The sequence below is a fragment of the Gadus chalcogrammus genome, chromosome 15 (genome assembly GCF_026213295.1).
Source record: "Gadus chalcogrammus isolate NIFS_2021 chromosome 15, NIFS_Gcha_1.0, whole genome shotgun sequence".
NCBI lineage: Eukaryota > Metazoa > Chordata > Actinopteri > Gadiformes > Gadidae > Gadus > Gadus chalcogrammus.
Window position 1 is genome coordinate 223,510 of NC_079426.1, and position 21,690 is coordinate 245,199.

Consider the following 21,690-nt stretch of genomic DNA (forward strand, 5'->3'; position numbering starts at 1 on the left):
CAGTAGTCAAAACCCATTGCAGTCGCTATGTCCAATTGTTAGGGAGTAAGCCAAGCATAATGTTTATCTCAAACAGCTAGGTTTCAACATTTCTAACAGTTACTCAAGACACCAAATTAGATAAGTAAAATGACTTCACAGTAAACGGAGTTAAAGATATTCGTCATTTCTGTGGTTCAACAGTCTTTGAACGTAGGCCTTTCAAAACACCCTGCATCTTTTCATTGAATGAAAAAAATGTCATACCGAATTGGTTGCACAACTGTACATAACTGAGTGTTGATTGTCGTTGCCTGCCTTGGCGGGGAAGGAATTCAGTACTCTAGTTAAACAAGATAAATATAGATTTTGAATTTGTTGTCGAATTCCAGTGAATTAAGGGGAGCTATAACGCATCACAAGATGGATATTCCAAGCTTCAATATTAGTTCCCTCTTTGCACACTCCCTGCACTTTATTTAAATAGACGTTGAGTTGGCCTGTACTTGCATACTGGCATGGGTTCAGCCTGGTGGAGATACCGGGTGGACGCTTTTCCCATACATTCCTAGAGTCTACCTCTCCCTTTGGTTTGAGTGGTTAGTTTCCCCACTCCCATCCTTAGGTCTGGCCCCACCACTGTCTCCCAGCAGTGATGACAGGCCTGGCTTATACCCCACATGGGCCCTGCATGCTTTGATTAACCTCTTCAATGGGGGGGGAAAAGAGTTAGGGCATCAGGAATGATTTGAAGCTCATTTTCAGTACAAGCGATGGCGATAGAAGGATGTATATGGGTCTACTGTGACTGTCGGTATGCCAGTTCAGACAAAAATATAAAGGAGGTACACCACTGCCACCTAGTGACGGTGAGCATGAATAACGTTAATAGCCTCAGTGGAGTGAATGAACTCATCCTATTAAAATATAAAGGAGGTACACCACTGCCACCTAGTGGTGGTGAGCATGAATAACGTTAATAGCCTCAGTGGAGTGTATGAACTCATCCTATTAAAATATAAAGAAGGTACACCACTGCCACCTAGTGGTGGTGAGCATGAATAACGTTAATAGCCCCAGTGGAGTGAATGAACTAATCCTATTAAAATCTTGCCACAAACACATTTGTTGATTGTAATTAGAGACACAAATAATAAATAATTCAAATAAATTTATTAAATACAAAAAAAGGCTCTTGCAGTTCAGTACATAACTGAGCACAAAATATTTGGTAACTAAAAAGAGGGAGGGGAGTGCAATGCTGAAGTTAAATCAATTAAAAGCTTTCTTTTTTTTGCCTAGATGGAATAAACATAAAATTCTGTGCCAAATATATAACATCAACCCATCGAAATGCCCACTTTTTGAAAACAGGCATCAGATTAGAAGACTAAAATAAAATACCACATAACGCACAACAACTTGAGTCTTGTGTGTGCTGTGAATAAATTGTAAAGCACAGTGATACAAAAGGCATTAGTATCAGTCTTGTATAACCATTAGGAGTACGAGTTCTATCTGTCGGCTATCCCCACGGCTTGGCCTTGAAACTCTTGCCCATACTACAAGAAAAATAAAAAAGGGGCAACTTAAGAACCACAGGGAAGCAGAACTAAACATTGTGACAGATTGTTTTACCCAACTCTTAAGACGGACAGCAATAGGAGCCTTTTCCCTAAAACTGTTCACAGAGGTACTTGTACAGGAAAAATTAAATCGTGTCTAGTTGGGAAATGTTGTGAAAGCCCCTCTTATTTCGACCACTACACAAGAAAGGAAATTTCAAAGCTAAATATATGAAGTTTGGTTACGCTTAGGTATAAATATAAAAATAAATATGTACGCTATATTGTGCATAGTTTGAGATACAACGTAGTGTGGCAAGTTTGAATTCTAGTCAAAGTTACAGTAAAGCCAATAGGCTAGTGCTCCCTTAATCTAGTGTTTTTATGTTTGTCAGAGACAAGAAGAAGCATTTTGCTATTGTTTAGTGAAATACTGAATTGCAGGCCTCTCAATATAATGAAAAATAAAAAATCGAAGCAAACAAAAACAAAACACTGACTTTAAGTACATGCATGTTACGGGCATTGTCCTGAACATGGTATACCTTTTAATCAAGGTCTATTTTGCCAGATTGACCAGCCATCACATGGACATGGTGTGATGTGGTAGCATTTACATTGGGTGGAAGGTCCTCAAACCATACGGAGGCCGCGAGAGAAACAAAACTGAGAAAGGGTAAAAAAAGAAGCGGATATGGATAGTTTGTCATGCGCTGCGCAAAATGATCCAACTGTCACTTCCTCTAAGCCACAGGATACAGAAGAGCACACCACACTTAATTACATCATGAAGTAGCTAGAGCCAGAAAATACCTCAACTCTAACCCCAGTTTTAATTAGTTATTTAACAGCATTTGTAGAACTGTATAAGGGGATCAAATGTAGATATTCATTCATTGATAATCAATGGTTGTATAACTGCTTAACACACTAGTGTTTTCGCCTCCCAATTATATAATTATTAGTATTTTAGAAAGGCCTGCCAAAGGGGTCATAAAACCTACGACCGAATCAACACATTACTTCATAAACGCACGGTTCTACGTCATGTGATTCAGCTCTCGAATTACTGATGACTCTTTGCGAGTTTGGACTAAACATTTTTTGCAGCAAAGAAAGTTATTGGCGCCTTCTAAGTTACCAGTGTGGGCAGCGTCTGGGGAAACTTAAAATACCAAACGTGTGTTGGTCTTTGGTCTGCCGCTACTGGCACAGGAAGAGAGAGGCGCTACATAGGCTGAGATGAGAGGGCGGTGTCTGCCACAAATCAGAGCCCGCCACCAGCCGGCCGCTGTCTGGCCGGACAGAGAGCTTTGCATGTCTCACCCGGTCGACCCAGCGGGGAAATGACCCCAGCTCTGCAGTGTTAACGCGAGAAAGTAAAAGATAATGCCTCCTCAGCAAACTCTAAATATGCAATGGTAAACCGGAGGAACTTAGTCAAAGTTCTTATCTGACAATTAAACACAGAATTACTATTAGAACAATGCATAAAAACTAAAGTATTAGAGTTAACTGAAACCACGTCGTGCTTACCTGAAATTAAAAAGTTTGATAAAACGACACTAAAAGTATTAAAATAAACTAAATAGAAGTGTCCATTAAATTGAGTCATAGTTAGCACGGTAACTCTGGATATGAGATAATAACTTGACTACATGGACAGGGGCTGGAATAGTGAGGTGTCACGGCTCGAAGGCCTCGTTCGTGAGCTTCCATCCGTTTACCATACTGTCTGTGGTCCTCATTTTCAAAGTCCAGGTCTGGTCGTCTAACAAATGGCGAGCAGAACGTTGTTTTGGATACCACCTTCGGGAAGTTCTCCCTTGAATCAGGCTTGGGAATCCCGGCTCCGGCTCCCTTATCAAAAAAGGAAACGGTGGTCAAGGCTGCCAGGGCTTCCTGTCCTGGCCCTTCTGATCAGGAAAGTGCTTGTAGCGACACTTGTCTCCAAAATGGCAGCCGGTCGTCCTCCAGAAGTAACACTCCTCTTCGTTGACCGGGCCGCGTCGCCTCGGCCTGGAGGAGGAGAAGCTGATCAGTGAACTGAAGGACTCAACGCAGCAGGTCATGTGTTGCACGACGGTAGACGAGCATTCTGGGAGGTTCCTCCAGACATTTTACAATCGTGTTGTCGAATATGATTAGCACTTTGGATTTGGATATCTAGCTGTCCATACTGTTTTATAAATTAAACATTTACATAATATCCCAAACCCGTTTTCTTATTTATTTAACCATTAATATGGTTAATCTGCTAAACTGTATCAAGATATTCAAAACTCCTTAAAACCTTAATTGCAGCTATTCAAGAACTTTGCTTCTTTCCATAACGTACGCCAAGGGCCTACATGCGAGTGTACAACGTCCCCCAGCTCGGCTGCTGTAGAGCCACTCACCCTGCTGCCTGCTGCACGGCTGCCTGCTGCACGGCCGCCTGCTGCACGGCCGGCAGGCTGGCTCTCAGGGGGATGGAGAGGGCCTTCTGGGTGCGGCGGTCGGGGTACCGCACCACCAGGCGCGTGTTCTCGATGCTACAACCCTGTGAACCGACAGCGAGTCGACGTGAACATCTGGAACACCTGGATTCCACTGTGGAGGCAGTATCCGCCGGCATCCATCACTGCCTGTTTTAAGTCACGTCATGCTCATTAACCATGCACATATCTGCATGTTTTTGTATTGCGAGTTTTTTTTTTGTATTGTATTCTGTGCGCCCTAGGAAGACTAGCTGACTGTGTTCTCGGCTAATGGGGTTACTGTACTCAACATTTCTCAGAATACAACGTTGCTCAATGTGAACTAAAGAGGTCAGAGTGTGGGCTGTGGGTTGTGTGTTGTAGTGGTGGCGGGCAGGCTCATACGTTCAGCTTCTCCAGAGCGCGTGCCGCCATGGTGGCGTTCTTGAAGTTGACAAAGGCACAAAACTTCTCATGCAGCACACGGATACTGTCTATTTCACCATACCTTCGGAAAAAAAAATGTAGAATTTATGAACACTCCAAATCATCCCTTCGACCATATAATATTGTGGTTAAATATTTGGAATTCAAAAGACAAAGAATGTCTTCCTTATTTCAGTAAGGGTGGTAAATGCACAGCAAGCCAGTGGAAGTAGGTCATACGTTTTAAAAAGGTCCCGTAAGTGTTTCTCTGTCAACTCGGTCGTCACGTTGCCCACCCACAGCGAGAGACACGGGCTTCTGATCATCAGAAAAACACATTTCAGCAAACAACAACTCTCCAATTTAGATATTCATTTTAACCCAAGTGGTTTCACACTCAATAGGAACAATTAAATATTATTTCCCCAAGAGCAAATAGTTACTCTGGCTGCATCAAGGATGAATCCTGGCTCCCAACTGCAACGAGAAGAGGAAAATGTAACATTATCCCAAAGATTTGTTAATAAAACGACAACGACGTATCGGTAAGCTAGCTTCTGAGTGAGAGAGAGAACCCACTGAGCCAACAGCAGGTTGGTCTCTGGGATGAGCCTGGGTGGGGGGTCACATCATGGATGAGCATGTTATGTGCTTGGGGATCAAAGTGTGGGAAAAAGGGAATTATCTGACTGAAGAAGTGTGTGTGTATCGGTGTGTGTGACGGAGCTAACCCAGAGCACCTACCTCTGTTAGCGTCCGGGAACGAGGACAGAACGGCCTGCACCGAGGACTGCTGCTCCAGCAGCAGGACGCTTTGAGTCTCCCCAACGCCGTACGCCTGGAGAGCGAGGGGTCCAGGAGGGTGAGGGAGGTACGGTGATCATTAACCGACACGTTAAACCCAAGAGAACCAGAGTGAATACAGATACGTCTTTAAAGTGCAGGCAACTCCTTCAACAAGGATGCCTAGGTCGAATTAAGACCCCGGGATCCAACCAAAAGCCTTTGGCCTCAGAAGCAGATACCAATGGCTGAACACTGTATTAAATGAGGGAGAGGTTCCAAAATGCTTCAATAAATAAATCCTTAATGATTTATTTTTGCACAAATGAGGTAAACCATGGATACTGTGCAAAAGCACAGAACAATTTTAGCTGTAAGGTACATTTTAGAACCTCCCTTAAAAAGTGATGCAATGACTTAATTACATTACAGTTGACAGTATTTACCATCAACTGCAGCACTTTGCAGTGAAAGAGGTCGTTGACTGCCTCTTCGCAGTCCTTGTCTAGATTTAAAACCTGCGCCATCGCTTTCTCTGCTTCGCTGTACCTCTGCAAATAAACACAGAAAAACAAGACGTAAAGGAATAACCACGACCATAACTTTGACCGAACATGTTAACCATTGGCTCCAGCAGTAGTGGTACAACAGTCTATTACAGTATTACATTGAAGTCTTCAAGGGTTAACACGTTAACCATTGGCTCCAGCAGTAGTGGTACAACAGTCTATTACATTGAAGTCTTCAAGGGTTAACACGTTAACCATTGGCTCCAGCAGTAGTGGTACAACAGTCTATTACAGTATTACATTGGTCTTCAAGGGTTAACATGTTAACCATTGGCTCCAGCAGTAGTGGTACAACAGTCTATTACAGTATTACATTGAAGTCTTCAAGGGTTAACACGTTAACCATTGGCTCCAGCAGTAGTGGTACAACAGTCTATTACAGTATTACATTGGTCTTCAAGGGTTAACACGTTAACCATTGGCTCCAGCAGTAGTGGTACAACAGTCTATTACATTGAAGTCTTCAAGGGTTAACACGTTAACCATTGGTTCCAGCAGTAGTGGTACAACAGTCTATTACAGTATTACATTGAAGTCTTCAAGGGTTAACACGTTAACCATTGGCTCCAGCAGTAGTGGTACAACAGTCTATTACAGTATTACATTGAAGTCTTGACCTCATGCCATCACACCGGGCCCACCTTCATGCCGATGAGAGCAGTGCCTTTGCGGAAGTATCCTTTGGGCCAGTCGGGGGCCAGGTAGATGGAGCGCTCCGCGTCGGCCAGGGCCAGGGGGTACTGGTCCAGACAGCTGTAGCAGTACGAGCGATTCCCAAAGAACCTGGACGTGGAAGCAAACCCCAAAACAGCAGAAACCTATGTCAACCTAACCTTTCAGCTTTTCTTTTTCTTTATTTGTATATCTCTTCATGAACGAATGCCCTGCTAGAAGATGAAATCGTGCTAAATGGAATGCGTTTGTGATTCTTCTGATGACCTTGTAGCATGTTCCAACAACACGCGTGGCGTACCTGTAGTCGTTGGGGTCACAGCGGATAGCTTCTGTAAACATGCTGACTGCCTGAGAGTACTGGCCCTCCTGCACCAGCTTGATCCCCTTCTCTGCACAACAGAAACAGTTCACAGCGACACCCGAGAGCCATGTGGCAGATCAGCGCCCAACAACCAGAGAACGGAATTTAGTGAGAACTGAATCTCATTAAATCGTCATTGTGACACACACACACACACACACACACACACACACACACACACACACACACACACACACACACACACACACACACACACACACACACACACACACACACACACACACACACACACATTACCTGTCAACGAAGCACTTCTCTTAGTTGAATTATCTGGACCACCATTTATCTGAAAGGAAGGCAAGTTATTGTTCAATTGTTTTGATTCTGCTTCATTTATTTTCAAGTCTTTTCTTAAAATTCTTTGATTCCTTTTAACTTTGCTTTATAACAATTAATTAATTATCCTGTCAATGAGTGAAATACTGTAGCGGGGCTATGGCCGGAGCCTATATCTATAGATTGTAATCGTTTTGTTTACATTCTTGGTTCAATGTTCACATGTTCCTTTATCAGACTTTGAAGCTGAAGCCGTTAACCGGGTAGTGATGGCAGCAGTATAGCCACTCTGCCACTGAGTGAAAGCATGCATGCTGGTACTAATAGTTCCTTCAGGTCCTAGTGACTCTAACCCAGGAGCTTCTCTTCACCTCCCTCCTGGTCTCGTTCTCCTTGTTCTCCTTAGACCTGCGAGCCGAGCCCTTGGGTTTGATGTGGCTCGCAGCGTTGGCGAAGAAAGCACTGCTGATGTCCCACTCAGGTTCCTGGGGTGGGGGGCAGACAACCCCGGGCTGACGTTAGAGCAGACAACCCCGGGCTGACGTTAGAGCAGATAACCCCGGGCTGACGTTAGAGCAGATAACCCCGGGCTGACGTTAGAGCAGACAACCCCGGGCTGACGTTAGAGCAGATAACCCCGGGCTGACGTTAGAGCAGACAACCCCGGGCTGACGTTAGAGCAGATAACCCCGGGCTAACGTAACGTTCAGAGCAGATAACCCCGGGCTGATGTTACGTTCAGAGCAGATAACCCCGGGCTGACGTTAGAGCAGACAACCCCGGGCTGACGTAACGTTCAGAGCAGATAACCCCGGGCTGACGTTAGAGCAGACAACCCCGGGCTGACGTCAGAGCAGACAACCCCGGGCTGACGTAACGTTCAGAGCAGATAACCCCGGGCTGACGTTAGAGCAGACAACCCCGGGCTGACGTAACGCTCAGAGCAGATAACCCCGGGCTAACGTTAGAGCAGATAACCCCGGGCTGACGTTACATTCAGAGCAGATAACCCCGGGCTGACGTTATGTTAGCAGACATTCAAAAAGCTAAACTATTCGTTATTTTGGACTTTATCAAGTAGAAATACTTCACAATACGACATTTCTATGTTGCATTTCAGAGATGGAAATACTAAGGTGCTTTTCTATTACAAACACTTATTTCTTGCCAGCAACCAAGCCAGCAATCGCCAGACATCACTTTGGGTGTTTGTAACCTGTGATGTACATTAGCTATCTTTAAGAGTAAATAATTACGTTTAAAAGGTAATCAAAAGTTACACTTATTGTAAGCTGCAGCCAAACAATGACTCAAAGGACAGTGAATCCATTTTCTTTCATTTTAGACGTGATTCGGTTAATGATAGTGACACGGAAACAGTTTAATTCCTGTATTTGCATGTCTCCGCCGACCAGTTTTGGAACTTTCCCTTTTCTCTGAATTGCAGACGCGTTGTTTTTGTGAAGTGAAAGTGCCTGTTCAGAGGCACATCCGTTTCATGATGAAGGGATGCCTTCGTCGTGAGCGATGCGTGTGTCGGTGTGAAGCTTCGTCTGTGCAGCAGTAGATGTTGATGGCCACGTCCGAGAGTGTTAAGCTATTCAGGAACTTAATAGTATAACGCCGTGATTCGTATTGGATTTCATACGTAACATCATATCCCACCTTCATAGAACTGTCATCCCAATCCGAGCAGAAACAGGGCATTCCCTTACACGTCAACCACTACTGTGACCCTGAGCCCCCTCTGCTCCCTCCTACCTCCTCACTGGGCCTGGCTTGGCTCTTCTGATGACCCTTTATCCCTAAGGGCGCCACGGCTGGGGACATTTCCTCACTTTGAGGAACCGACGCGTGTTCTGCCCATTCCTCCGCTTCAACTTCGAAAGCCTCCTCCTCATCGTCGTCCACGGCAACCACCTCTGCGTCTGACTCACTCTCGTCGCACTCAGAGTCTGCGCTGCCATCCTCGTCTTCGTCCTAAAGTACAGAAACGTAGACGTTATTGCACATTTTGAAAGTCACTGGAAAGGAGCACAACACACGCAGTTTAAAATGACCCATACCTGCTCAGCGTTCTCACTCTGTTTAACCAGTTCCTGCTTCTTACGTTCCCTCTGACGCTGGAAATAAAGAGGGGATGCATTTAAATATGAATAATAATATTATGAAGCAAAGATCAGTACAGCGCCCAGAGCGCCTGCTCAGTGAACCACCTGACTGGACACTCACACAGGAGTGAGCGAGCGGCCATACCTTCCTCTTAGCTCTGCGTCGCTCCGCTCGCTTCTTTGCCTTCTCCTCCTCGCTCAGACCGTCCTCTCCATTGAGAATGTCCTATACACACACACACACACACACACACACACACACACACACACACACACACACACACACACACACACACACACACACACACACACACACACACACACACACACACACACACACGTTACAATACGACTTCATAATCACCAACAATTGCTCTTATAGACTTGCTGCCCTAGGCCAGAAGAGCGATCTCTTATAGACAATGAATGAGGGACGTAGCCTTGAAGTGGTTCACAGAATGAGTCGGGAGCATAAGCTCCCACGCGATCTAGTGGGAAACAGTACGAGGAGAGATTCACAGAGGAACATTCCTAAGATAAGAAAGAAAAGCTTGTTCACCTGTGACAGGGAGCCCACATGAGGATCAGAGGGGGCATGACCACAGTCCAGCAGCTCCTCCACGGGCTGGACATTAGGACCTAGGAGAGGACACTCCGTCAGGGCATTCCACCCAAACACATTGTTCTAGAGTCAACACGAGCAGCAGGGTGGGGGGCATTATGGGCAGAAGAATGAATAACAGGAGACAGTAGAGGATGGCATCGTGCCCACAGGTAGGTTGGGGATATTGGGGATCGAACCAAGGACCTTTTGACAAGGAGTTCATCCACCACACTATCCTGCCCCCACAGTTATAGGGGTTAGCATCTGTAACTCTCAGAGAAACGATAATAGATGTGCTTAAAAGATATCTAGGAACATTAGTTTGTTTTCCCAAGTATAAACCAGTACCCAGTCCTCGGGTTTGTGTTACACTACTGTAGCCTTCTGCTTAATAGTATTGTGTGTCCTGTGTGTTTCTCTGTGTGTGCGCACAAATCAGCAACACATTTCTTTCAACGTGTCACGTTAAGCTGTGTGGTACAAAATAGCTTAAAAAGATCAGAAACCTATATTGCATTTAGGAGTATTGTTAGGAACCGAAGGGAGAACCATACTGTGTCTCGGCCCCTTGAGAGGAACAGAACTCTATCAGGTTCTCCGTCGTTTTATTGTCAGTGTGGAACTTGCAAGGAGTTCAAACATTGCAGCATTTCTATTCAGTTACTTGCGAGCATAATGAATAGTTGATGGCAAACAATGAATAGTATAGAGTAGACCATAGTAGGAAGCTGGCACGTGTGGTTACCAAAACGAATAAATGCAGTTTAGCACAAGATCATTTCCGTGCCCTTTTCTTGCAGTGAGACAGAAAAGCACTTGAATCACTGAGTCTCCCAGAGCATATAGCTGATGTAACGAGGGCTGCAACGATAAACGCTGTGCAGAACCCGTATGAGGTGTCATAACCCCACCATAAAGACTGCTCAGTATGCAGAGCACTTCTGGTACCTTGAACAGCTCTATAGCAAAAGATAATGATCGATAATAAAATAGTTGTCAAGTAATTTAGCAAGTACGAATAAACATCTGATGCTTATTGTTGTAATTTAATTCATATATTTGGTTCATGGATCATTCTAATCTTTTTTCTCTGCTGCTTATCAGATAAAACAAAGCCCACTAACTAGATCCCCTTAGACTCTACTCTGGGAACTTGGGATGGCATTTGCTATCGTTTATAACATTTAACAGACTTAATTGTTAATCTTAATTTTTACATCCAACTCTCACTCCAGTTTCATGCCCGTCTTATTCCCACGCTTCTTCCCTCATCCTCTATGGAAATAATCGTTAGTTGCAGTTCTAAAAGTAACACAATTAGACTATTATGTGACTGCTTTGCTCTCAAACATGTTGGAAGTTTTGTTTGCACGAAAAACACCAGCTGATAAGAGAAAAAAGGTGCAGATCATTTAATCGTATGAACTATTCCTATAATGGTTTGGAAATTTACAAATTCTGGGTCTTAGTCAAATTCCCTGACACACACACACACACACACACACACACACACACACACACACACACACACACACACACACACACACACACACACACACACACACACACACACTAAAGCAAATGTGACATTATTTGGCTGTAGACATGAAGTGATTACCTATTTTCTTTCCTCTGTGGAATAACCAACAATTAATATTTAATAACTAAGAGTCTCAAACACTGCCCCACAGCTTTGTTCTGCAAATTGTGTCAAGCATCACTTCAGTGTTTTGCAATGCCATAACAGTTCTGCAGCACCACGACTCGTGAGAGCTTCAGATTGACTATTGCTGGCATCCCATCCGAAGACTTATAGCCTGCAGTCATCAGCGAATATGTTATCGTTATATAGGCGGGTTTGAGAGGTTTCTATTTTTGCAAAAGCTGTCCGATTGACGGTTCCACCTGCATAGAAACAGGAGGCCCCGTGCATCGACAACCAACCAAAATCTCCCTTTACAACAATACAGTCAGAGGAATGTTTCAGTAGTATATCTACTCCTGTTTTAGCAAAAGATCTAAGGGAATTATCTTTGCAAAAGGAGTCAAGTTATTCTTCCCAAAACAGTTAGTACTTACTAGGCTATACCGCTCCCTAACGTGTAAAGTGAATTATCCACGTGGGAATATGATTTAAATTTCCATTTCTTTCTGAGTAGGCTACTTAAAATATGAGCGGTTTACCTTAGATGGCATTCCAGATGCCCTTAATAGACACGAATGTTAATGTAGCCTTCAAACTGCTTACGGAACGAGACGGTAAGCCTTTAGTTCCCAAAAATATAGTCATCACTAGTCATATTGATCACCATACTAAATGAAACTGGAATGGAAGTAAGGAAAAAAACCATCACTTTAGTTTGTCTTTATCATAGCAAAACGAATTTCGGTTGTCTACAGCTATGTTGTATTGGTTTAGGCAACGAGCAGCCACATAAACAAAAACCCTGATTCCCATACAAGATGATAAACGCTTAATTTATCACGATGGAATGTGATAAACAGGACAAATATAGCCTTTAAGTGTTTACTACACAATGTTTAACTTGATCAGTTCTCTCGACGAACATCGAGGCACAGCAGGCAGGGTGTAGCTGGCAACATTTGGGCACTTTCCCAGTTTCACTAGCAGTATACTTTTTACTTATCCGACGAGACCCTGTAGATTGAACACTTATCGTAAAAATCATAAATTTAGCGAAACATTTTCGGTCAGACCATTATGTCGCTCATTTTCAACCAGGATAAAAGTTTTTGAAAGTTTGGAGAAGTAGGGGGTTCTCACCGCTCCCGAGTCCCAAGAGCCTGCATAAATCCCTTGTGAACTTCATGAGCACAACCATCCAGCATTATTAATTCAAATATATTTCATTACAATGTGCACGACTGCAGTTAACACATTGTTTGGCTACATTTGGTCAACGGGTATCGAATTTTGCCGTAATCGCGTCGGTTCAGTCCGCTTCCTGACCCAGTAACGTAGTTGGAACCACCCTAATATGCGCCTTAAAGGGACAGTCCCGACTTATTATGCCCCCATTAATGTAAATTAATTGCCAGGACAAAATGTAAAAAATAAAGGCTAGTGTAGAAGGGTTCACTTTTGCAAGCCATGTTCAAAATGAAGGACGCACTTTCCTGGTTTCATTTTCAACCTGAATTTATTGATACAAATGTAAACAATAATAATTCCCAGTAATTAGGAGGAGTCAGGAGGCAACTGGGAAGCTATAATAGTTATACACATTTGACTTTCAGTTAGTTAATTCAATTAGCATATCTTGTGTCACTGATTGGCTATATTCATCAGTTAATGTCTGACCAGGACTTATTTATTTAAGTTTAATGCTCTTGTATTAATTTAACAAGATTTTACTTGTAATTTGACCCATTGTTATGTCTCCAAACCCTCACATTAGCACAGTTCATGGTATGGGGCACTTTACACACTCTATTTTGAGGGAGGGGATGAGTCGATCTCAGTGTTAACACCAGCATGTGGTCTTCCACGGGTCTCCATCAACCCCCAAGATGTTTGACGGTCAAATCATTGGTACAAGATCCAAACGTTGTTGCCGTCTCTCCGGTAATGCCATCTAGCTACGTTTCATGTCGGCCATGACGGCCAGAGCAGCATTCCAGCCGGGGGACCCCATCACTCCCCCACCTGGGAGATAAACACATAATCGAATCTTTCATTACAACTTCATCAATACAGCACCTTTTCTGCAAAACTGCAAAACAACACAATGAGCAAAGGGAACAACATTACAAGGCATGAAGTTAGTCCTAAAAACACAATAGGCCTACACAATCATCAGAAGGTTAGGTGGTACATTTAAAAGGTCAAAGTTACCTAAATCAAAAACTACTATGCAACACTCTTCTGGATTTGAAGCTTAACTATAGAAAAAAAATCAAAATAAATCTATTTGCTCTATTCTAAAAGTGACCAACTGACAGGGACTTAAGAACCAGTTGCAATACCTCAGGGACTTCAGGTGGCCTGCTATACTATCAGTGGTGCAAGGTCACACTGGCTCTGCATGTGACTGGTGGCGTTCATAATCCTTTGAAGCTCTTATATAAATTACAGGCGACAATCCTCAAAGCCACTATTGATGGGAGATATATTCCCCAGCCGTAAAACAAAGCAAACCTGGATGACAGCCACTGCCACACAAGTACAGCCCTTTGATAGGTGTGCGGTAGTTGGACAGGCAGGGCAAAGGTCGTGCCAGGTAGAGCTGGTCCAATGACATCGATCCATGGAAGATATTCTGCGGAGAGTGGGGGCAAATAGATCTCTTCAATACATTCTCTTAAAAGGCCCACATTCCATAATAAATACCATGACCTTTGTAATAGTGTAATAATCCATTCTGTAATAGAATGGTGGGGATTCGGTGGGTGGAAAGAGTACAAAGAAAAAGAGGATGTGGTAAAAAATAAATAAGTCCTTCCGTTCTTATCCAAACCAGGTCAATTCTCCATCCTAACTATTTTATTTTTTTTAATCTTCGGAGGGATGATACCATTGTATGGAGTATATTATGCAGTAGAAATTGCATGGAGCACAATATACAACTAAAAACAGCTATCTCATAAGCAAAATGCAAATCCTCCTGACAATTAATCCCATCATCACAGGCTGTGAATGCACTTCAGTAGAATAGATTAAACCCTTTTCAACCCTTCAGGTTCCAAGACTAATTTCCTCAGAAACATTTTTGTTTGGAGGTTTTTTGTAAAATAATGAATTTTGATATATTGACTTTATAGTTCAAAGTGTGAGGGTCTCTTTTCAAAATGTAGTTCTTAAGACCAGCACCTGGAAGAAAGTCTGGGATGCAAATCGCTCTTCCTCCCAGCGTACTTGAGCCTGTGTGGATAGGCAAAGGAGCTCCACCACCTCACCCATTGAAATCCCTCCCTCCACAGAGAACAAGACCACAACGAACCCCTCCGGTTAGCCCGAAGATCCTCTCCAGATCAGGGGGAGTGAGGATATCCCGGCCCACCACCGAGCTCTTGAACCCTGGGGCGTATTGCTCCACCCAGTCAAACACTGAGGAGTGGGAGATACAAATACAGGCTTGAGTCTCGTGTTTGGGTCAATCAATGACAACATGCCCCGAGGGGGACAGCTAGAAACGTCAACACAACATGAACAACTGAACACTGTTTGACTGAATGTCACCCAAGCAGTTTTTGATGGCTTCAAGAAGTTCTTACCGAGATCGGCATATGCTTCCTTGTCCTGATCGGTCCATTCCTTGCCTTCTAAATAGTAGGGGGTGAACTGGGTGAAGAATGACACAACATGGGCACCAGGGGGTGCTAGAGTGGGATCCAGCACAGAGGGGATGGTCATCTCCAACATTGGCCTGTCAAAAGGGAAACCCCCATAATGGATGAGGGACAGGCTGTGTGTGTGTTTGTTTGTGTTTTTGTGTTTGTGCGTGCTTGTGCGTTTGTACATCCATAAGACCATAGACTAGTGCAGACCTTGTTGAATACTTTCCGTTGATGGACTCTTTGTAAGCAGTCTCCAGTACTTCCACACTTTCACAGTTGAGGTGGATGGAGCACTGATGGTGTGGGCCCGGCTGCCCATCTGGGCTGGGCGCCGCCAGGAAGTTGGGCAGTTTGTCTACAGCAACTGGAAAACACAAAAGAAGGACATGACTTCCTGTTTGTGCTAAGGTGTGAAATGTTATTAATTTTTGTATTTACAGAAATGTAATGGAACCTTTTCACAGGAGTGATGGTCTGGTGCCAAAAGGAGCTGCATCTTCAACACTTTACCAGTCAAAGGAAACCTTAATACGACTATAATCAATGAAAAACATATCTTAATATATCGTACCGTTGATCTTGGTGACAGGGGAGGTGTAATCAAATTGATCAATGGCTTTGATGAACTCTGGGGATAGGGAAGCCTGTTATAAAGAGGACATGTGATTATAGAGAATATAGATATCGCTTACATGTTAAAAATATCATCATCAGGCAGGGCCTTCCTTCATCACCTGTGGCGTGAGCTTCTTGAAGGTAACGTAGGGCGTAGCATTGGACAGAACCAGTTTACTGTGGATCTCTGAGCCGTCCTTCAGAACCACGCCCTTTGCCACCCCATCTGGACCAACCAGAATCTCCTGTACATCCTGCCAAGCCAATAGAAATTTAGAACTCTGATAAAAGACTGTTAAAAAAAAGGGACTCCATTAATAGGTCAAAAAATTATTGCAAAAAACTAATTCATAGCAAGTAATCTTAAGTGGGGTCCCTACCCCAAGGCTGGGGAAAACTGAGCCAACTCCTGAGCCACGTCAAGGGACAGACACTGTAATGTGTGCACTCAGGCTTGGAATAGAGTCAGGTCAGACTGCCTTGGGTTAGACCAAGACAGCCTTGGGTTAGAGCAAGACAGCCTTGGGTTAGAGCCAGGTCAGACAACCTTGGATCAGAGTCGGGTCAGACAGCCTTGGGTTAGAGCCAGACAGCCTTGGGTTAGAGCCAGGTCAGACAACCTTGGACTAGAGTCAGAGACCCTTGGATCAGAGTCGGGTCAGACAGCCTTGGGTTAGAGTCAGGTCAGAGACCCTTGGATCAGACTCGGGTCAGACAGCCTTGGGTTAGAGTCAGGTCAGAGACCCTTGGATCAGACTCGGGTCAGACAGCCTTGGGTTAGAGTCAGGTCAGAGACCCTTGGATCAGACTCGGGTCAGACAGCCTTGGGTTAGAGTCAGGTCAGAGACCCTTGGATCAGAGTCGGGTCAGACAGCCTTGGGTTAGAGTCAGGTCAGAGACCCTTGGATCAGACTCGGGTCAGACAGCCTTGGGTTAGAGTCAGGTCAGAGACCCTTGGATCAGACTCGGGTCAGACAGCCTTGGGTTAGAGTCAGGTCAGAGACCCTTGGATCAGACTCGGGTCAGACAGCCTTGCCTTTTCAGTGAAGATTGAAGCCCCATTGGAGCGGGCGGAGCTGGCGATGGCATTGGACACGCCTCCCATTCCTCCTTCCACATAACCCCATGAGCCCTTCTCCTTCTCCAACTCCCCCATCACGTGATGCAGGAGCACATACCTACAACACAACCACCATGAGGATTGGTAAAGAGACCCTTGAAAATGTCCATTTTTTTATCCAAATGTTTTATTTCGGTTCACATTTCATTATGAAGGTTGCACCTTATGTGCTTGAGTGTGGATCTGTCCCAAAACATTCTAATCACATTACCTACTAAATATGTGTCTACCATGGCTATCAAGGGGAGAGTGTGTTGTTCAGCATAGCTCACCCACTACCCGGGTTGTATGGACTGGTCATGGCTCCGATGACAGCATCGGTAGCCAGCGTTGCCTTCAGTGGCTCAGACTCAAACCACTGGTTAAGGATCTGACAACCCAAAAGTATTTTAGCCTCTAGGAAGATCCTCGTAAGGTATAGACAACACTAACACAGTGTTGAGGCTGTTGAATCACCTTCATTATCGGCGCTGTGACGATCTCATAGAAGTCTGGGATGTTCTTTCCAAGTTTCAGGCCTTTCAACACATACAGTCCACATAAATGATGACAGAAGGATCCAATAAGTCATCCGTAAGTAGTCAATAATGGATGTGTATATTATGACTAGTTAGGACAATAGATTATAGTTGCAGTTGATAAGGCATCAGATGGAAGCGTACCACATTTGACCAGTGGCATCAAAGTCTTGGCCGCTGTGATCCTGGTTCTCAGGGAGCCTGAGGTCAGACCTATGATGTCCACTGGGGGGGCGTCTAGGAGAGGTTGAGCCGCGGAGGCAAGCTTATCCAAATAAGCGTTAAACTCTCCATAGGCCTGCGTGTTTGGAAAAGAGCGAGTCAAACGAACGATAACATCCATAAATGCAAATAATAATAATGCATGAAGGATTTTTTGATTGGCCAAATGTATCTAGATGCATGAATGACTACTAAAAGCACAGTTGCCAGATAGTACATTGGCTTAACAGAGTGTAACTTAATCTCAGTGACATGAATGCAGAGTTTCCTCCTCCTTCTTCCCAAACTACTAGTGTTTCAGACTAAGGGACTCAATTTAAAGATTAAATTATAAATCTATCAGGGAACCCCATCACTTGACACATGACTACTTGATGCTGTCGCAGACGATGACATCATTTAAGAAGTACTAACTGCCCCCTTCCAGGCCAGCTATCTTAAAAAAGGGAGCGGTGGAGGGTGGTTGGTCAGTAGGTTGCACTTTCAAAACATCACCGCTAGATGCCACTAAATCCCACAAATTGCACCTTTGATGGAGCTTGATCATGGGAAAACACACTAGGAGCATAATAGCGTAATTTCACCCTGTACTGGTCTATAGACTATAATTGTCTTAAAAATATGTGTTATTACCATAACTTTAATATAAATATAGTATGGGTTTATAACATTGGACCCCTGAAATGACCTACCATGGCATCCTTCTGGGAAAACTTTCCGATCTCCTTCCGGTTCAGGACCATGTCTGAGCCGAGCGTGAGGGATCGGGGGGGCGCCCCCCCCACCCCGTCCTCCAGCATAGGGCTGAATGCATGGGGGTTCCTCCTGTAGATCTTCAGCCCGTGTTTCTAAAGACACGCGTGAACACACACACACAACGAGAACTCAGTCAGGGCCTCGCACGTTGTTCCATCTGCTAACAATACCCTTCATCTTTTGTGGTGAGAAGAAGGAGAAGAGCAAGTATTTTACATTACATACATCATTAAAAATGCCTTTTGAGCTCAACTAGAGGCTCTCATCTGGTGGACCAACATTTGTCGGTAGTGATTCAGTCACAACCAGAATTGACATGAAGATTAAGGTTTGGAATATGCTCAGTCAAAGGGCTGTGGGTTAACCCATCAGTTGAGAATCACTTAAGAGAAGACAGTAAAATAGATAAGAATGTGCTGATTGTGTTGCAAATACTGCAGTGTTCAGGATATTCTGGATGAACTTGCTACCTTGAGTTCCAGGTCTTCATAGATGTGGGGTCTGAACAAACTAAGCAAATATGAACACCTGGAAAAGTGAAACCCTGTTGCAGGGAGGACAAAATATATATAAAATTAGAACATTATCAACACCCGTATTAGAAAATTTTCATCAATTCTTATTATATCTTAAACTCGAACTTGTTCCATTAGAGGCAGTTTCTTAACCTACATAAAAAGTTTAACCTACGAAGCATTTATACTAAATCCATTCCTCGCTCTAAGGCTGCAGATAGTTTTTAGTGTTCTGGCACATTAACTCGAGCCTCCACCTTACCGGGGAACAGTTCTTCTGTAACGGCGGCTCCCCCCAAGACGTGGCGACGTTCGAGCACCGCTGTCTGCAGCCCTCCTTTCTGGAGATATGCAGCCTGCATGGGACAAGCGAATTAATGTATGCAGATATGTATGAGAAATATGAGTGGGCTGCTAGTTGCTGTTCATTTTACTTACCGCCACCAATCCATTGTGTCCTGGATGCAAATATTGGTCCGATAGAAAGATAAGAAAGTCATTGGCAAGTGGACATGGTTGTGGGTGGACAGGTTGTTAATACAAACTTAAACGACTAAAACCGAAACCAACTCGGTAGAATTGAGCAATGCAATTGTGACACCAAATCAAATTTAACAAATATCGATAGCATTATAATGCCAATGGTTCACACAAATAATGTGTCCAGCAGATTGCAATTTGTTTACGAAAGGTCTGCAAGTTTTACAGCCTACAAGCAAAGTGGCGACTAAATTGCTGGCACGTAACATCGTCCAAAGTTGATCCATGGAGCCACAAACCTTGTGAATACCGTTGGAGGAAATGTATTTCGGACTTTACTATGAACCCTTTAGTTTAGAAACGAATAGGCCTATTAAAGTGCTGCTGTCGCAATATATAGTCCTGTCTGCCGGAACATTTGCACTGGATCTTGCATTCCTACCTCCTCCGATTACCAGCACGTCATACTCGGATTTGAGCGCAGTGTGGCTTCTTCTGCTGGACGCGTTCTGTATGCTTTGGATAACCCGACTGCCTTGCCTCGTCCACACTGCTCCTGTCATGCTAAATATTGTGCATGCAAACGTTTCTGGCCGTAAAAAGAACGAGTGTGCTATTTTATGTTTCCGAATGAGCTTATGGGAGGGGGGAAATCCAACACGTTATAGGGTGCCTGGGTCATAGAACTTCGATATTTGTACTTCCTCCGATATCCACTAGTCTTCAGCTTTTAGATTTATGAAGGGGTGGCGCTAGAAGTTGGCAATAATCAGCCATAAAAAAAGGAAATACACACACACACACACACACACACACACACACACACACACACACACACACACACACACACACACACACACACACACACACACACACACATTTGTAAATGGAGACACATACATTTGTTATGTGTTTGCCCAGTCTTTATTTGCCTGTACGCGCGCTTGCGTGAGTGTGTGTTGTATTTTGCTCTATAAAGTAATCCGGCTTCTGTTACTTATGAATCAATGCACTTCTGTAAATAAAAGTAGTCCAGCTTCTGTCTGAAACTCTCTTTTGTGGCTGATGTTTGTTTAATGTTAACATGTGGCATGACAATATGCTTACAGATAAGGTGCCTTTTATTAATCCCTAAGGACGGGGATTGTGGAGGAGTTCGTCCTTCAATAGCTCAGCTATTGGGCGCCAGACTGGAATGTACTGGTTGGAGTCATGGACTGTATGAAATGGACCTGTATGCTATCATGGACTCTGACGCTGCTCGTCAATGTTTAAGTCTTTATGGTCTGGAGTTTGAGACGGTGGCCTTTGGCGGTCGGTGCACTGCCCCCCCCCCCCCTCCTCCACTGGGCTGGTGGCCAGTGCCCTCTCAGGCAGCCCTTCTCTGTCCTTTCTAGTCTGAAGAGCCAAGCTGTAACAAGGTGCGATGCTACACGCTGGGCTCCTCCAGACAGGGACACGTGGTGTTTGAAACCGGATTATTGTAAAGGATTGTTGACATGCTGCAGGACCTCGTGCTCCATGTCGCCGTGCAGGAGGTCTCTCCCTGAGTGTGGGGACGGCTGCTTTACATGGCACCCTGTGCACGTTCATTGCTCAATGGGCAACAGTTGTGCATGTGTGTGGATGATGGATGGTTCAAGCAGCCTCACCTGGACCGACTCAGAGGGATTTGACCCTGGGGTTGGGTGAGGCTGTTGAACCAGCCATCCTCCACAAACACACCAGAGGGAAACTATTGTTAAGCAGATATATGTGGCCCCGGAAAAAACCTGGGGTAAGATACAAAACTCTGCAGCTGCAGTCAATTCCTTGCTCTTGGGTTATAACAAACGTAGGAGACACACTGTGTGAACGGTCTAAGTAAAGTAAAGTATTTACTTTACATGAACAAGATTAGGGTGGACGCCAGTGGAACCATGAGTGTGATGTGTGCATGAGGTTGAGGTAGTTTGTGGATGTTGTTCCAAAAGGAGCCTGACCAATGAGGACGTCTGGAATGATCAGAGGACGAATGTAAACGGACAGGGCAGGCCCCTGTGGGTGCATTGGTTCCAGCCCTTTCTTCAAAAGGTTTCTCTGGTAGTTTGTAGTCCTGGCCACCGAGCAGGCCGCCCTACCCTATTGTTGACCTGACCCCTCCACGCGGCCCAGGCCATTTGTAGGGGGGAGCACCATCACTTTTCCGTCCACTTTGGATTCCCTGACCTGGGCGCCACAGTTATATACCTGTGGGGTATATGGGGTGATGGTTGTTGTTCCCAGGCCTCCATCACCATCTCGAGCAACCCCCGGGGTCTCCGACCACAGAGCTGCTCCAAGGGGAGAACCCTGTGG

At 44.5% G+C, this 21,690-nt stretch overlaps 2 protein-coding genes across 5 annotated transcripts; both read right to left on the bottom strand.

Moving 5' to 3' along the window:
• Positions 1-1,061: 1,061 nt before the first annotated feature.
• zgc:123010 (uncharacterized protein LOC641500 homolog) lies at positions 1,062-12,840 on the bottom strand. Of its 4 annotated transcripts, none has more exons than XM_056609137.1 (16): positions 12,615-12,839; positions 9,785-9,864; positions 9,371-9,451; positions 9,181-9,237; positions 8,876-9,094; positions 7,486-7,626; positions 7,076-7,124; positions 6,755-6,845; positions 6,423-6,564; positions 5,659-5,763; positions 5,174-5,267; positions 4,873-4,906; positions 4,670-4,747; positions 4,409-4,511; positions 3,944-4,086; positions 1,062-3,563 (listed from the first exon to the last, which is right to left on the bottom strand). In XM_056609137.1, the coding sequence occupies exons 1-16, from the start codon at positions 12,670-12,672 to the stop codon at positions 3,428-3,430; spliced, it is 1,611 nt and encodes a 536-aa protein (XP_056465112.1). In that variant the 5' UTR covers positions 12,673-12,839; the 3' UTR covers positions 1,062-3,427. The 4 variants fall into 4 exon arrangements, with proteins under 4 accessions (XP_056465112.1, XP_056465113.1, XP_056465110.1 ...); XM_056609138.1 differs by having other exon boundaries at positions 1,063-3,563; positions 7,486-7,599; positions 12,615-12,840; XM_056609135.1 differs by having other exon boundaries at positions 1,063-3,563; positions 7,468-7,626; positions 12,615-12,808.
• Positions 12,841-12,913: 73 nt separating this feature from the next.
• On the bottom strand, positions 12,914-20,051 carry pyroxd2 (pyridine nucleotide-disulphide oxidoreductase domain 2). The gene is made up of 16 exons (XM_056609134.1): positions 19,796-20,051; positions 19,312-19,331; positions 19,136-19,229; positions 18,829-18,902; positions 18,295-18,450; positions 17,525-17,678; positions 17,319-17,380; positions 17,135-17,232; positions 16,779-16,920; positions 15,862-15,996; positions 15,699-15,771; positions 15,338-15,491; positions 15,065-15,216; positions 14,791-14,897; positions 13,989-14,109; positions 12,914-13,496 (listed from the first exon to the last, which is right to left on the bottom strand). Exons 1-16 carry the CDS (start codon positions 19,914-19,916, stop codon positions 13,426-13,428), a joined length of 1,734 nt encoding a protein of 577 aa, XP_056465109.1. The 5' UTR covers positions 19,917-20,051; the 3' UTR covers positions 12,914-13,425.
• Positions 20,052-21,690: the final 1,639 nt, after the last annotated feature.